At 37.4% G+C, this 16,223-nt stretch overlaps 1 protein-coding gene across 1 annotated transcript in view; it reads left to right on the top strand.

Annotated features, from left to right (window-relative positions):
• The window catches only part of DYNC2H1 (dynein cytoplasmic 2 heavy chain 1), a 349,832-nt gene that overhangs the window by 89,967 nt on the left and 243,642 nt on the right, over window positions 1–16,223 (top strand). Inside the window, exons 48-52 of the mRNA XM_023757927.1 lie at window positions 4,308–4,438; window positions 5,538–5,786; window positions 8,318–8,426; window positions 10,903–11,016; window positions 12,107–12,249. Of these exons, the coding sequence (XP_023613695.1) occupies window positions 4,308–4,438; window positions 5,538–5,786; window positions 8,318–8,426; window positions 10,903–11,016; window positions 12,107–12,249 (746 nt within the window). The remainder of the gene's footprint in view (window positions 1–4,307; window positions 4,439–5,537; window positions 5,787–8,317; window positions 8,427–10,902; window positions 11,017–12,106; window positions 12,250–16,223) is intronic.

Genomic DNA, 16,223 nt, shown 5'->3' with positions numbered 1-16,223 from the left:
GAGTCTCCTATGTAGGACTCAAATATTATATGGGTTTTTTCTCAGTATTTTACTTTCTTTTAAAAAAATTATTTTTATTGATTTAAGAGAGGAACAGAGAGGGATAGAGAGATAAAAAGAGAGAGAATCATTGATCAGCTGCCTCCTGCAAGCCCCCTACTGGGGATCGAGCCTGCAACCCAGGCATGTGCCCTTGACTGGAATCGAGCCCAGGACCCTTAAGTCCACAGGCCAACGCTCTATCCACTGAGCCAAACCAGCTGGTCCTCAATAGTTTACTTTTCAATGAAGGGTTGATATATGTTATATCTAGGAAAATAAGATTTTCATATAGAGAAATATTAATTTACTAATAAAACTTAATATTGGGACTTAAAAAAATAAACCAGACATATTCTTGTGCCCCAAAAAACTTGTAATCTGGTTGCAGATACAGATATGAAAGTCGTTGCTTGCAATTATAACTATTGCTAATGTGATCAGATGCCACAAAGATTTGTGTAAGTAGATTGTTAAACTGATAATTACAATACAGCAAACATTGTTTTACAATCAGTACAACTTTTCTGAATAATTTGGGATAAATGCTTGATAAGAGGTATATAATCATAATTTTTTTGAGGAAGCTACCTTGAAACTTTTAAAACTAATTTTTAATTTGAAATAATTATGGATTCACATACAGTTGTGAGAATTAATACTGAGAGAGCACATGTGTCTTTTACTTGGGTCTCCCCAGTGGTAACATCTGACAAACTTATAGTACAACATCACAGCCAGGATATTGATATTGATGCACTTAAGATACAGAACATCATCATAAGGATCTGTCATGTTACCCTTTTGTAGTTCACCCCATGGAAACTACCAGTTTGTTCTGTCTTTAATATTGCCATTTCAATAATCTTATTTGCACTCAGGATAATTCTCTGGAGATATACATATGCAGGTTGTTGCATATTTCATTAGTTTGTTCCTTTTTATTGCCGAGTAGGTATTCAGGTGAACTAACAGTTCTTTAATCATTTTGTTGAAGGACATTGGATTGTTTTAAGTTTTTTGCTATTAGGAAGAAAGCTGTGATAAACACATGTACAGGTTTTTGTGTAAACATACAGTTTTGTTTCTCTGGGATAAATGCTAACAAGTACAGTTGTAGGGTTATATGGTACTTGTATGCTTATGTTCTTTAAACTGCCATGTTGTTTTGTAGTGGCTGTATCATTTTACATTCCCATCAGTGATATATCAGTGATAGAATTGCTTTGCATCCTTGCCAGCATTTGGTATTGTCACTTTTTAATTTTAACCATTCTGATAAGTGTGTATTCATGTCCTTGTGGTTTTAATAGGCATTTTGCTGACAGCTAATTTAGTTGAACATCTTTTCATGGGCTCATTTGCCATCTGTATAACCTCTTCAGTGAAATGTCTCTTCATGCCTTTTGCCCATTTTCTAATTAGAGTGTTTATTTTTTTTTACTGTTGAGTTTGAGAGTTATAATTATTCTAGATACCAGTCCTTTGTCAAATTGTGGTTTGCAGATATTTTCTCTCACTCTATAGCTTGTCTTTTCATCCTCTTAACAGGTTCCTTCACAGGTAAAAAGGTTTTCATTTTGTGAACCCCAATGAATTAAATTTTTTGAAAGGATCTTTTGGTGTCTGGTAATAACTCTGTCTAGTTCTAGTTTCTAAAGGTTTCCCCCTATAGTTTTGTGTTTTAAGTCAATGGTCTACTTTGAGTTAATTTTTGTATAAAGAATGAGATTTAGCCCTAGCCAGTTTGGCTCAGTGGATAGAGCGATGGCCTGTGGACCAAAGGGTCCCAGGTTTGATTCTGGTCAAGGACACAAGGGCACATACCTCAGTTGCAGGCTCCTTCCCAGTCCGGGCCCTGGTCGGGGCTCATGCAGGAGGCAACCAATTGATGTGTTTTGTTCACATTGATATTTCTCTCTGTCTTTCCCTCTCTGTTCCACTCTTTCTAAAAATCAATGGGAAAATATCCTTGGGTGAGGATTAAAAAAAAAGAATGAGATTTAGGTCAAGGTTTACTTCTTTGCTTATGGATGTCTACTTGTTCCAGCACCATTTGTTGAAAAGGCTACCTTTCTGCCTTGAATTCCTTTTATACCTTTGTAAAAAATTAGTTGAGTTGGTCTATTTCTGGGTTCTCTATTCTGTTCCATTGATGTGTATGTGTGTCCTTCTGCCAATACCACACTGTCTTGATTGCTGTAGTAACATAAGTCTTAAATTGGTTAGACCGACTTCTCCTGCTTTATTCTTTTTCAAAATTGCTGTAGTTAGCCGTGGCTAGTTTGGCTCAGTGGATAGAGCATCAGTTGGGATGATGTTCCACCCAACTGAGCCATCTGGCCAGGGCAGAAGTTGACTGTATTAAGTGAAGGAGAGGAGAAGGGCATCCCAGACAGGAAACAGAATATGTAAAGAACCCAAGGCTTGAGAAAGCTGGAGTATATAATGGGGCAGAGAGGGAGACAGAAGATTCAAGCAGTCAGTGCAACCAGATTGCAGAAGGCCTTGATTAGCAGAATCGTGTTTGTTTTGGCAGTGGGAATCTGTGATATTGGAGTGTTATGGACCAATCAGATTTTGTTTTGTGTGTGTTATTTTAGTAGCAGTGAGGATATAGTTGAGGGGGCAGAGACCTATGGCAGGGATACAAGGTAAGGATTCTACTACCAGAGTCTAGGGGAGAAATGAGGAGGAGTAAAAATAAGGAGTTTAATTTTAGATGTGTGTTTGAATGTTTGCAAGCTTTTCGAGTGTCTTTTGGGAATTTACATAAATTTTATAGTTCTATAAAGGTAGGGATCATGTTTGTCTTACTATTTATCTCTAACAAAACACAGTATTTACATACAGGTGTGTGGTGAGTGTTTATTAATGAATGCATGAATTATATGCCTGTTAAGCAATTAGAAATATGGGACTAAACTAAAGCTGGGGAGAGTTGCCTAGAGATAGTAGATGGGTTTTGGGTATGTAAATAATTGATAATTTAAGCAACAGAATAGGCTTAAATTATTCAAGAGGAATGTTTAGAATTAAAGAATAACAGTCTGAATTAGATCCGAGGGAAAATAAACATATAAGGGATAAACAGAAAACGGAAAAGAAGTTATGATTTTGGCCCTCCCTGGTTTGCTCAGTGGTTAGAGAGTTGGCTGACAGACGAGTGTTGAGGGTTCGATTCTGTCAAGGACACGTACCTTGGTTGCGGGTTCGCTCCCCCCCCCCCTTCAGACAGGGTGCATGTGGGAGGCAGCCAGTGGATGTGTCTCTTTCACATGGATCTCTCTCTCTGTTTCTCCCCTTCCCCGCCCTCCCTTTCAGTCTCTCTAAAAATAGAAAAAAATATCCTTGGCTAAGGATTAAAAAAAAAAAAGTAGTGATTTTGACTTGATAAGTACATTCAATAAGAATGGCTCCATAAGAAGCTGCACAAAAAAATGACCGCAAAAAAAGATTTGGACTTAGCGATTAGGATGGTATTATTGTTCCTAGATAAGAGTTTTAGTTTAGTGGTTTCTGAAGGTAGAAGATAATGTAAGAAAAATAATACGATAATGTAAGAAATGTGATTGTGAAGGAGAGGAACATGAAGTACCTTGGGTCTAGGAAAGATTAAGCTGTGGTTGAGTTGGGCATATGTCAAGGAGGATTCTTGATGAACAGTTCCCAGAGGAATTGGGAGGGGAAACGTTCGATAGAATGGTGAACAGATTTTTCTTGAATGGTAACAGGGACAGTGCTATAGATAAATTTCCAGGAAGTCTGTGGGATTTTTGTTTTCTAATTAAAATTCGGTTAATTTTAAAAATTCATTTTAGAAGTTAGAGCTATTAGCAGTATTGATCTATGTTCTTTTTCAAGGAGAGTTTTGAGATTATTTTAATTATTGTGAATTTTATGTTATTTTTATTCTGTAAATTTCACATGGAGATTCTGGAGAAAGAGAAAGAAAATGGGGCAGAGTAGAAGGGGAATAATAGGGAAAGTTGGGAGGAAGTCATTTTGGGGGTAAGAGAAGAGGGATGCAAAGATAAACTAGGGATCCCATCAGTTAGTTTTCACATAGAGTGATCTAGCAGTTTAAGTCTTTCTATCTTACTATCTTATTGGTCTTCCAAGGCACACTTTAAAATAATGTATCTTTGCCTTTTTGCATATGATCTTATTTGAACTAATTAACTTAAAAATAATTTAATGAGCAATGTACTTTACTGATGCTTCCATTACAAATAACAAGCCTAAAACAATATCTTTTATTTCTACAGATAGTTTCTATGTTACATGGGGAGCCCGACATGATTCAGTAACAAGGGCACCGCCAGGACAACCATTGCCTCCACATGGAAAACCACTTGGAATACTAAATTCTACAGAACTCAAGGATGTTATTAAAAAGGTATAATATCAGTTATGAATTTAAAAAATATTTATTGAAAGATTTTGGAGTACAAGATTATAAAATATACAAAGCTGGTTATTTTGGAAAATGGTTCATTGTGGCAGATCTAACTACACGCGCATGTGCTTACACAGATAACGTATAAAATCGCTAAGACACATGATATTGGAAATATGAATAAGGACTTATATTAATTGGTATATCGTCCTAGAGCAGTGGTGTCAGACTTTAGTGAGCATAAGAACTAGAAAATATGCTGACTCCCGGGCCCCATCTCAAGGAAGTCTGATTCAGTAGGAGGGGCCCAAAGAATCTGAATTTCTAACAGGCTCACAGATGATGTTGATGCTGCTGGTTCACTGAACCTTTGAATGGCACTGTCCTAGGCAGTTTTGTTTTAAGTTTAATTACAATAAAGAAGAAGAAACAGTATTACATATGATAGCTTTAAAAATTAATATTCATATTGGAAATTAGCCTGGATTGTATATCAAGAAAAGTTTTCAATGGTCTGGTGAATTGATTGCTTTGCCTGGAAAGGATGTTGCAAAGTTGAAAATGTTTAAGGTTAAGTATGTGAGGTCTAGTTGTCCTCTCTCTCTGTATTCACTGTGTCACATAGCTCCTGGCGGTGCATCCTTCCTGTGTGTGGGATTTTGACTCATCTTGAAGAACAAGAGTTCACATAATATTTTTTAGGCACTTAGTTTCTGGAGTTTTAGGATTATTATATCTGGTCTTGCACACTGATTTGATTTGATTTGTAACAACTGGTAAATTTTAGGTCTTTTGAAGTTTTTATAATTAACCTGACAGCTCACCCTGCTTTTTACTAATTAATTATAGCAATTGTGTCCAAGAGGAGGTGGTTATTGTGGACCCTTGAACTTGTGTGACATATAAGTTTTTCCTTAGAAAGTGCCATAAAGCTGGATTATTGCATAAATAAAATGTGGAGTGTGAGAATACATGTAGTCACTTAACTCCTTTTCTGGAGTGCCTTAAAAGTTAATATCTTAAGCTAGATATTAATATTTTTATTATGCAATTGGGACTTATAGTAATTATAAATTTTTCTTTGTGATTTTTTTAAAAGGGTCTTATTCATTATGGACGCGATAACCAGAATTTAGATATTTTACTTTTTCAAGAAGTCCTGGAGTATATGTCTCGGATAGATAGAGTGCTGAGCTTTCCCGGAGGTTCACTTCTGTTAGCCGGACGCAGTGGTGTAGGCCGTCGGACCATCACATCTTTAGTCAGTCATATGCATGGAGCAGTGCTGTTTTCCCCAAAGATTTCCAGAGGATATGAACTCAAACAGTTCAAAAATGATCTCAAACATGTGAGTTACAATCTTTTGCTTTATTTGATTTTCCCATGTTTATTAGAAAATCATATTATGGACAGATAGGAAAAATATTTCCTATTAGAATTTCAAACCCTCAGGTACCCCAGAATGGAACGTTAGATGGACATAAAAGAAATAAAAGGAGGAATTTATATGGGACATATGTGGGTACATGTAAAAATGACCTTCTATCTTTTGTTTGCTTTCACCACTCTTGTTCAACATAGTACTGGAAGTCCTGCCATCAGCAATCAGACAAGAAGAAAAAATAAAAGGCATCCAACTCAGAAAAGAGAAAGTAAAACTGTCATTATTTGCAGTTCACATGATATTGTACTTAAACCTAAAGCCACCACCAGGAAACTACTAGACTTAGGTAATGAACTTGGCAAGATAGCAGGATACAAAATCAACATCCACAAATTGATGACATTTTTAAAAAATATATTTTATTGATTTTTTACAGAGAGGAGAGGAGAGGGATAGAGAATTAGAAACATCGATGAGAGAGAAACATCGATCAGCTGCCTCCTGCACACTCCTTACTGGGGATTTGCCCGCAACCAAGGTACATGCCCTTGACTGGAATCGAACCTGGGACCCTTGAGTCTGCAGGCCGACGCTCTATCCACTGAGCCAAACCGTTTAGGGCTTGATGACATTTTTTTACACCAGTAATGAACTCTCCGAAAGGAAACTAAAAAAACAACCTCATTTACCATTGCAACAAAAAAATAAGATACCTAGGAATAAACTTAACCAAGGAAGTAAAAGACCTGGACTTGGAGAATATTATACTAAGTGGAATAAGCTAATTTGAGAAAGACAAATATCACATGATCTCACTTATTTGTGGAATATAATGAACAAAATGAGTTGACTAACAAAATAAGACCCGAAGCCCGGAAGTATGGAACAGACTGACTTTGATGTGGGGTTGGGGAGATGAGAAGAGATAAACCAAAGAACTTATATACTTACTAGAGGCCCGGTGCACAACATTTGTGCACTCGGCGGCGGTGGGGAAATCCCTCAGCCTGGCCTGTGCCCTTTAGCAGTCTGGGAGCCCTCGAGGGATATCCGACTGACTAATGTTGCAGTCGGACATCCTTGTCACAGTTAGACATCCTTAGTGCTGCCGCAGAGGCGTGAGAGGCTCCCACCACCGCCACTGCGCTTGCCAGCCGTCAGCCCAGCTTGTGACTGAGCGGCGCTTCCCCTGTGGGTGCGCACTGACCACTAGGGGGCAGCTCCTGCATTGACCATCTGCCCCCTGGTGGTCAGTGCATATCATAGTGACCGGTTGTTCCGCTGTTCGGTCGATTTGCATATTACCCTTTTATTATATAGGATATGCATAGCCCACAGACACAGGCAATAGAGTGGTGAAGACCTGGGGGTGGGTTGCACCTGGGAGGAGGGGGGTAAAAGGGAGGAAAATAGGAGACATCTGTAATACTATCAACAATAATTTATATCTATAGACATATAGATATATCTATAGATACAAAAGCCTAAGCAACTGTTATGACCGAATGACCGGAATGACGGTCGACTAGTTGCTATGACACGCATTGACCACCAGGGGGCAGATGCTCAATGCAAGAGCTGCCCCTTGGTGGTCAGTGTGCTCCCACAGCCAACCTCCCATGGCCAGCCAACCTCCCGCAGTCCCTCTCCACAGCCTGCAAACCTCCCATGATCCCTCCCCCCGGTCCTTCCCCCGTTTCGGCAGGCACTGTCCGGCAGCCAGCAAGCCCTCCGGCCCTGTCCAGCAGTGGGAAGGGCCTGTCCGGCAGCTGGCAGGCCCCAGCCGGCCTGGCCCCAATCAGGACTGGGTGAGATGGCCCCAATAGGCCCTGATCGCCGCCCAGGCCTAGGGCCCCCACCCGAGCACTGGCCTCTAATATATATGTAAAAGGCTAAGCAACTGGCTGACTGGCCGGTAGGTATGATGTGCATTGACCACAAGGGGGCAGACGCTCAACGCAAGAGCTGCCGAAGCAACAGCAACTTTGTAGAGTGTCCTCTCGCACTCTGGGACCCCTTGGAGGATGTTGGCCTGCTGGTTTTGGCCCGATCCCTGCAGGCCAGGCCGAGGGACCCCCACCTGCTGGAGGGACCCCGCTCACTCTGCAGACCACCTTCGAGCTGCAGTGTTGCCCCAGGTGTGGCCAGCTGGGGAGGGACTGTAGGAGGTGGCTCCAGGGCGTGTCCGGCCCTTCTCACCCAGTTCCGCCCTGCCGGCCACCTTCTAATTAACTTCCTTTCAATGTGCATGAATCTGTGCACCGGGGCACTAGTATTACATAAAAGTAAAGAAAAAAATTAAAATTTTCCCCAAATAGTATTTGTTCATGCGCTAGATTTACTTTCCTAACTGTATAGCTAACATTTGATTTTTAATTTTGATTACGGATATACAAATAAAGAAAGAAATAATGTGACTAAGTTTAAAGACAGAATTAAAGTTTTTAAGTATTCCAAAAATATTTAATTGTTCCAAAACATTTTCTTTTGAGCAGGTGCTGAATCTCGCAGGCGTCGAAGCACAACAGGTGGTTTTACTTCTTGAGGATCACCAATTCGTGCATCCTGCATTTTTGGAGATGATCAATAGCCTTTTGTCTTCAGGTAAGTGGATGGTTTCTTTTCATAGAAAATAAAGTTATAATAACGTAAAAAATATGCCAGTAAAATTATCTTGTGCAAAATTATGTTTCAGAGAATTTTTGGCATAGCTTTTATTAAGATGACATGGGGTTAAACATGCTCAAAGCAGGAGAATTGAGAAATTTCTGTAAAACCAAAAGATTGAAGAATTATATAAACATGATTCTTAACATTGAATATTGGTGAATATGCTGAAAAATTGGCCCTCTTACTCACTTTTGGTTGGTCTGTGATCTATTATAACCCCTTGAGAAATTTATCAACTAGTACTGACTTATTTAAAAAATGTACCATATCTTTGATATAGCAATTTTTTTATCTGTAGAAATTTAATCTACAAAAATAAAATAACTAGTATGTAAGGAAATATGTAATATAATTTACAATAAAATATTTGTAGAACCTCACTGTCCATCTTTAGTGGATATGGTATGGCCTTAATATGGACATGTGAATACAGATAATATAAGATCTAATTTTTTTCAAATCATGGTATACTCCTGTGTTCTCTGGAACCACCTGACCTTTTTGATAGTTTCTTGGGAAGGATACATGCAATTTCTCACATTTTTTATTTTTCAGAACCTCTTTATAATGAATAATTATGTTCACAGCATTGGTATGTGGTAGCTTAGTTTTAAACTTGGACCAAGAGTTTCAACTGCATAGGTTCTTCCATTATGGGGACCCAAGGACAAAGTTAAATGATGCTCATGTTTCACTCAGTTATTAATAAATACTTGTTTTATATCATGCGAGGTAGGCTTTGAATAATGTAGTCTTTTCTTTAGAATTTAACAGATTTGATTGAAAGAAAACACCTTTAATTTATAATATGAAGTATCTGCTAGTATACTTTAGTGTCCAAATGAGAAGGATAGACCAGGAAGCTAGTTAGACAAGTGGTAGTTCAATTTCTGTTAAAATACTTGAGGGGTAATGCCACAATGGAAGTGGTAGGTTTGAATGTTTGTGGTCTTTTTTATAGAATAGCCTTTTTATTTTTAAGGTGCATATTCTTATTCTTACATATTGCTTAAGTCGTCACTAGATGGAGACCTTGTTCATTTTGTCTGAGATGAAATAGTAGACCAGCCTTACTTTTTTCTTTTTCTTTGTGAAAGCAAATATCCAGATAAACATTAATTCAGTAATTATTTTGCCAACATTTTTGGCAAAAAATGTATTTGAAAACTACTTCCAAAGAAAGTACTCATTAGGCCTTTGTCTCTTTTTATTTCAAATTCTTATTCCCCATTGTGTATAATATATAAGCAGAGCCAGCTTTTTTTGCTAAACTTAAGGAATCAAAAGTATTTTTGTATGGCTGCAATTTAGAGAAAGACATGAAATAGGTACATGTATGCATGTGTTTGAATATGTGCAAGCTTGCAGAATGGTGAGTGGTCTGATACCTCTGAGTTGAGTCTAAAGAAAAGTAGAAATCAAACCGTGATGGGCCCTACATGAATGCAGTGCTTTGGATGTATAGCAAAAGAATTTTTACTTAATTTTATAGGTTCTTGTGAACTATAAGTATATTAGTTTAACAAATATTTATTAAACACCCATTATGTGCCAGACCCAGTGCTAAATACTGCATTAATAGGAGACATGGTTCAGGCCCTCTATCAAATGCTTGTAGTCTTAATCAACTTTCATTTGCCATTCATCGTTCTTTTGGCTAATAGCAGTTTGTGGATTAGTTCTTCTGATACTGAGTACAAGTTTATTTATCCATCCATTCACTTATTTATTTATTTACCTAACAAATATTTGTGTTCCTGATACTTTGCTAAGAGTGCCCTACCGTTAATATTGAATGTGATCAAATATTTGTCCTCTGGGAATTCAGGATCTAATTGGCAAGGAAGGGAAGTAATTTGTTTATTATTAAAGGGTGTGATGAATGCTAAACAGTGATATGTTTGGATATTATGTGAAATAGAAAAGAGTCCTTTACTTAGCATAGGGTTAGTAAGGAAAGGTTCATGGGAATAGCAGTTGACAAAGTAATATCTTGAAAGATAAACACTAATTTTGCGGGAAGATAGGGAGCAGAGGAAAACTGTAGGTTTATATTCCAGAAAGAGGGAGCATTTCATTATATTTATGGGCCACAAAGAAGTTTATTGAGGCTAGAACACAAGGTCCCGTGGAGGAGTGTTGAAAAAGAACCTAGAAAGCCAGATACATGGATTGATCATGAACTGTCTTGAATGGTTTGCTTAGGAATTTGAATTTTATCAAATGAAGGCAGCAGATGTAGATTTGTGAGTAATATTGAAATGATAAGGTTTGTGTACTTTTGGAAACAAAGATTGAATAGGGGCAGATTATTTAATACAAAATTAGAAAAAGCATTGTGTATGGAAATGTATTCTTGATTTAGTGTAATGCAACTAAAATTCAAAAGAAATGTAATTGTCTGTTGTAGGTGAAGTTCCCGGACTCTATACCCTTGAAGAGTTAGAGCCCTTGCTGTTGCCTCTAAAAGACCAGGCTTCACAGGATGGATTTTTTGGACCAACCTTCAATTACTTCACATATAGTAAGTGACATCTAAATTATTAATCAATTCAAACTCTGGTTCATATGAAATAAATATTCATTTAATCCACTTTATTTTCTATAGATTACAAAGGTCTCTTAAATATTGGGTCCAGTTAGTAATTTATACTTTTTTCTTTTTTTGTGGAGCTTTTAGAAAAAAACAATTAATATAGCTTAAAGGCTAACCTATAATAAAAATATGTTAGCACAATTTTAGCAAAAGGAAAGAATGAAAGTTTGGCAATATACATTGCTGCCCTTATTTTCATGTGGTAAAATTAGTGCTTGTACTTCCTATCTTAGAGAATTAATGAAGTATTTCGTTTGTGCCAGACTCTATAGATTTTTTAAACTTAATAACCTGCTATTATTACAAGGAATAGTTTTATGTGTACTATATATATATCTAAAATTGAATACGTGAAAATAAAGGTAATAATACCACCCAGACATTACTATTATATTTGCCTTCTTTATTTTTCTAAAAGAACCTTTAATATTGATGAAATAGGAAAAGTTGTTCAAGAGCTACCCTTCTTTTCCTCTCCTTCAAGTTTATAAGGCAGTTCTACCACACCTTTAAGAAACAGATCATCCCAATGCTATTTTAAACTTTTTCAGCACATAGAAAATTTAGGAAAGTCTCCAAATTTCTTTTTTGAAAGGAAAATAACATTGATATTGAAACAGGGAAAATATGTATTTTAAAATAAAACCAGATATCAATTTTGCTTGTGAATATTGAAACAAAAATGTTTGAGAGAAAAATTATAAAATAGAATCCAGTATCACATTTGATAAATAACATACAAAACAGCAATATAGTATCTTCTTCATGAATATCCTTCTGGATATTTTTTGTTAGTATGCACACACACACACACACACACACACACACACACAAGTATTTCTTAACCAAAATAAAAATCATACTCTAATGCTGTTTCATAGTTTGTGCTTTTTAAATAAATAGCTCCTACTATTCCATTTCAGAAATGTTTATTTCATAAAACCAGACCATATGTTGGTTTCCCCAATTATTATTGCTGTAATATTCCATAATTATAATTTTCTTATATATTTTTTAGGAATTCAGCAAAACTTGCATATTGTCTTGATAATGGATTCTGCAAATTTAAACTTCACAATAAACTGTGAGAGTAATCCAGCATTGCATAAGAAATGCCAGGTATTGTGGATGGAAGGTTGGTCAGATAGCAGCATGAAGAAAGTAAGTTTAACATTTAAATATGGATATAAAAAATATAAGCCTATTTTTTTTAAGTTACTGATTTTCACAACTTTCCTTTGGTTTCCTTAATTGTGGCCCTGAACATCTCTTGTATGTCTGAAGATAACACTATTTTCTTCATATGATAGTTCAGTTGAGTCTAAAATTTTGGGTTGAAGATTATATTCTTAAAGACCACACGATGTCTGTTGTACTTTAAAAAATTTTACTAGCCTATCATAGACTAGCTTATAAAAACATCATAGTAATGATATTAGCAATTTTTAAATAAAATAATTTTTTGAAAAAAAATCTATCATTGCTATGCTATTTGCGTTTAATATGAAATGTCAAACACCCAAAATGCAAGGTTAATAAGGCTGGATATATGAATCTGGAGTTCAGGGGAAAGGTCAGGCATACAGATAAAAATTGGGGAATTATCAGATATAGGTGGTATCTAAAGTGATGAGATTGAATGATGTCACCAAAGGACTGAATGTTCACAAAAGAGGAAATAGTCCAAGGACTGAACCCTGGGGTACTTCAACATTAAGAAGTTGACATGAAGAGGAGGAACCAGCCAAGGAAACTGAGAAGGAGCTGCTAGAGAATATGAGGAAAACCAGTAGAGTGTGAAGACAATCGAAGCCTGGAAGCCAAGTGAAGATAACATTTCAAAGGAGTAAGAAAGGATTAACTATGGCTCATGAAAGTAGATGAGGCCTGAAAATTGGGTTTAACAACATGGAGGTCATTGATGATTTTGATAAAGCAGTTTTAATTAGTAGTAGAAAAAGCCATATTAGAATACATTTCAGAAAGAATAAGAAGAGAGGATTAGAGACACTGAATATGGTTATTTCTTTTAAGCAATTATGTTGTATAAGAGAGAAATGGATCAGTAACTGGAGGAAGTGGGGGTTTTTTTGTTTGTTTTAAGATGGGACAAATAATATAGCCTGTTTATATGCAAAAATTATGTTACAGGCAAGACAGGAAAAATTTGCTAGAGCAATATCATTGATAGTGGACAGCATGTGAGTCCAGGGCACAGATGAAAAGATTAAGGATTGGTCTTTGCTTGGAGAATGAAAATGTCACCCATAATAACAGGAAAGAAAGCAGAGTACAAGGGCAAAGGTCCAAGGGGAGGTGCAGTTTGGGGAAGTTTTGGACACTCTTCTGATTGTTTTTATTTTCTCAGTGAAATAGGAAGAATGATTATTAGTCAAGAGAAAAGTTGAAGGAACAGATTCTGGAGTCTTGAAGTTATGTTAGAGGATAAATAAAATAGCAGTTCAGAAGAGTAAAAAAGTGAAAGGTTTAGGATAATATGTAGGTAGCACTAAGGGTTCACTTGAGGTGAGTGATCATGGAGATCAACTGAGGCCAATTAGCATTGTTGTGTGTTTTTCTCTAGTCACATGAGCACTCATAAGTGCAGACCTCCAATAAGGCGTGACTCATTTAACCAGGATTGGGGCTTTGCTACTTGTGTATGACAAAGCAAGTGAAGGCCAAGGGATTTGAGAAATTATAATGGGAAGATAGTGAATGACAGTATAAAGATGGTCAAATTAATGGATTGGAGGAGTCCGTGGGGTCTAAGGATTATTGACATTGTGAAGGGAATGAGCTGGGAAGATAAGAGTGTAGTGGAGGAAGAGTGGGACGTTTGAAAGTGAGATTGTGGAATGATTTTGGTTATTTTTAATGACAAGGTCTTGATATGACCATTTGGGGTGCAGGTGATGGGCTGAGAACAAGATAGTGGATAAGAAAAGAGAGAGCAGTTCAAGGAATTAAGAGGTGAGGGTGTTAATAGGAGACAGGAGGGTTAATAACCCATTCAATTTTTAGAAAGTGCTATTGTTATCTCCAGTAGGAAAAGTGGAGGCAAAAGGGAATATAGGAGAATCTGAGCAGAAAAACTTCACTAATGTAGGATACTGTTTATGACTGGAGCATTTTTTCCCCTTGGCTTTTATTGAGATATAATTCTAATATATTAAAGCCCAGGGTTGTAACGACTGATCACAGGTCTGATCCGCAGCCTCAGTGGCATCTGTTGATCAGTACTTGCCTCTCTCTTTCTCTCCCTCTTTCTTTCTGGGCTTTGCAGAGGCCAGGCCTTTCTTTCTCTCCCAGCCTCTGTCAGGGGCTGCTGTTCAGTCCCACCTCTCTGATCAGGCCCAGTAAGGCCCGGAGATGCTGACTGGCATAGGAACCGACTAATTAGAACCAAGTGTGGGTTCTGTGAAGAACCAATGGCTGTCTACGAGGTGGAGCTTTTGATGCTGACTGGTATAGGACACGACCAATCAGACCCAAATCTGGGTGCTGTGGGGAGCCAATGCTTGCCTAGGAGGTGGAGCTTTTGACGCTGATTGGCATAGAAACTGACCAATCAGAACCAAATAGGCCAGCAGAGGAAGGCAGTTAGGGGCGAGATCAGGCCGGCAGGGGAAGGCCATTGGGGGCGAGATCAGGCCAGCAGGGGAGGGCAGTTGGGGGCAACAAGGCCGGCAGGGGAGGGCAGTTAGGGGTGATCAGGCAGGCAGGCAGGTGAGCAGTTAGGAGCCAGTGGTCCCAGATTGTGAGAGGGATGTGTGACTGCCCGTTTTGGACATCCTGTGGGATCGGGCCTAAACCGGCAGTCGGACATCCCCCAAGGGCCCCAAGCGGTCCCCAATTGGAGCTGGGCTGAGGGACCCCCCCCCCCCGCCTTCATGCACGAATTTTGTGCACCGGGCCTCTAGTTGACAAATAAAAACTGTATATATTTAAGGTGTACAACATGATGCTTTGATATATGTGAGTGTTGTGAAATGTTTGCCACAAACTAATTAACATAAGGAATAGATTATTTAAAGAAAGCAAGTTTCAAAAAAACATTTCCATTTGTTTAAAAGTGTAAATTTAAAATATTCTCACAGAGGTTTAAGCGTTTTGTCAGAGTCAGTGAAGCTGTTTGAGAAAATCATTCTCTGGCTTTGGAGTCATGGCCATTTTAAGCCCTCCATTAGTTCAGGAATCTTTTGGCTTACATTTTATTCAGCCCGAGAAATTCAGAAAATGATTTTTGACCTCGTTAAGTGGATTACTTGTGCTTTCTCATGGTATCAATGTTAACAGTTAGGCGAAAGAAGTTGAAGCTTTTTGGCCTAATTTTAAAATTTCATAGTTCTATTGCTTTATTTTTTTCCAGGAAACTAAGAGTTTTTATATATTTTAAAATAGTAATAATCTTATAAGATTACCATACTTTATGTAGTAATAATGATCTGTTTATGAGGTTTTTATTTTCTTATTTGTGATAGTAGTAAAAACCTAGTTATAGCTAGGCAATAGTTTTTAGCATTCTCACTTATTAAATTGTTTTCATATACTTTTAGTTATTTCTTATTCAAGAAAGAAAAAGGACCCTTAGGATTGCTTTATGCCATGAAGGCATTTTGTTATTTTTATGCCACATATTTTAATTATTATGCGATTTTAAGTGGCATTTGTGATTATTTTCTAATTTAATCTAAATTGTGATTTTCTTCATTTCAGTCTAATTGTCTTTTAAGTGAGATATTGGAGCTTTTCTTAAGTGTCATTTTTTCAATCAATTAATTGTTGATATGTGTGAAATCTTGTCTAGAAAATAGAGAGTTAGAAACATCGATGAGAGAGAAACATCGATCAGCCGCCTCCTGCACACTCCCCACTGGGGATGTGCCCGCAACCAATGTACATGCCCTTTGACCGGAATCGAACCTGGGACCCTCCAGTCTGCAGGCCGACGCTCTATCCACTGAGCCAAACCGGTTACGGCTGGAGCTTTTCTTAAGTGTCATTTTTTCAATCAATTAATGGTTGATATGCGTGAAATCTTGTCTAGGAAATAATGTCTTCTAAAGATGTATATATTTTGATTTCTTTCTTTTAGTCTGGAAAAAATCCTAGAAGAAAAGTGCAATTGATAC

Source organism: Myotis lucifugus, unplaced genomic scaffold, assembly GCF_000147115.1.
Source record: "Myotis lucifugus unplaced genomic scaffold, Myoluc2.0 scaffold_117, whole genome shotgun sequence".
In the NCBI taxonomy this organism is placed as follows: domain Eukaryota; kingdom Metazoa; phylum Chordata; class Mammalia; order Chiroptera; family Vespertilionidae; genus Myotis; species Myotis lucifugus.
This window is presented reverse-complemented; position numbering and strand designations above follow the sequence as displayed.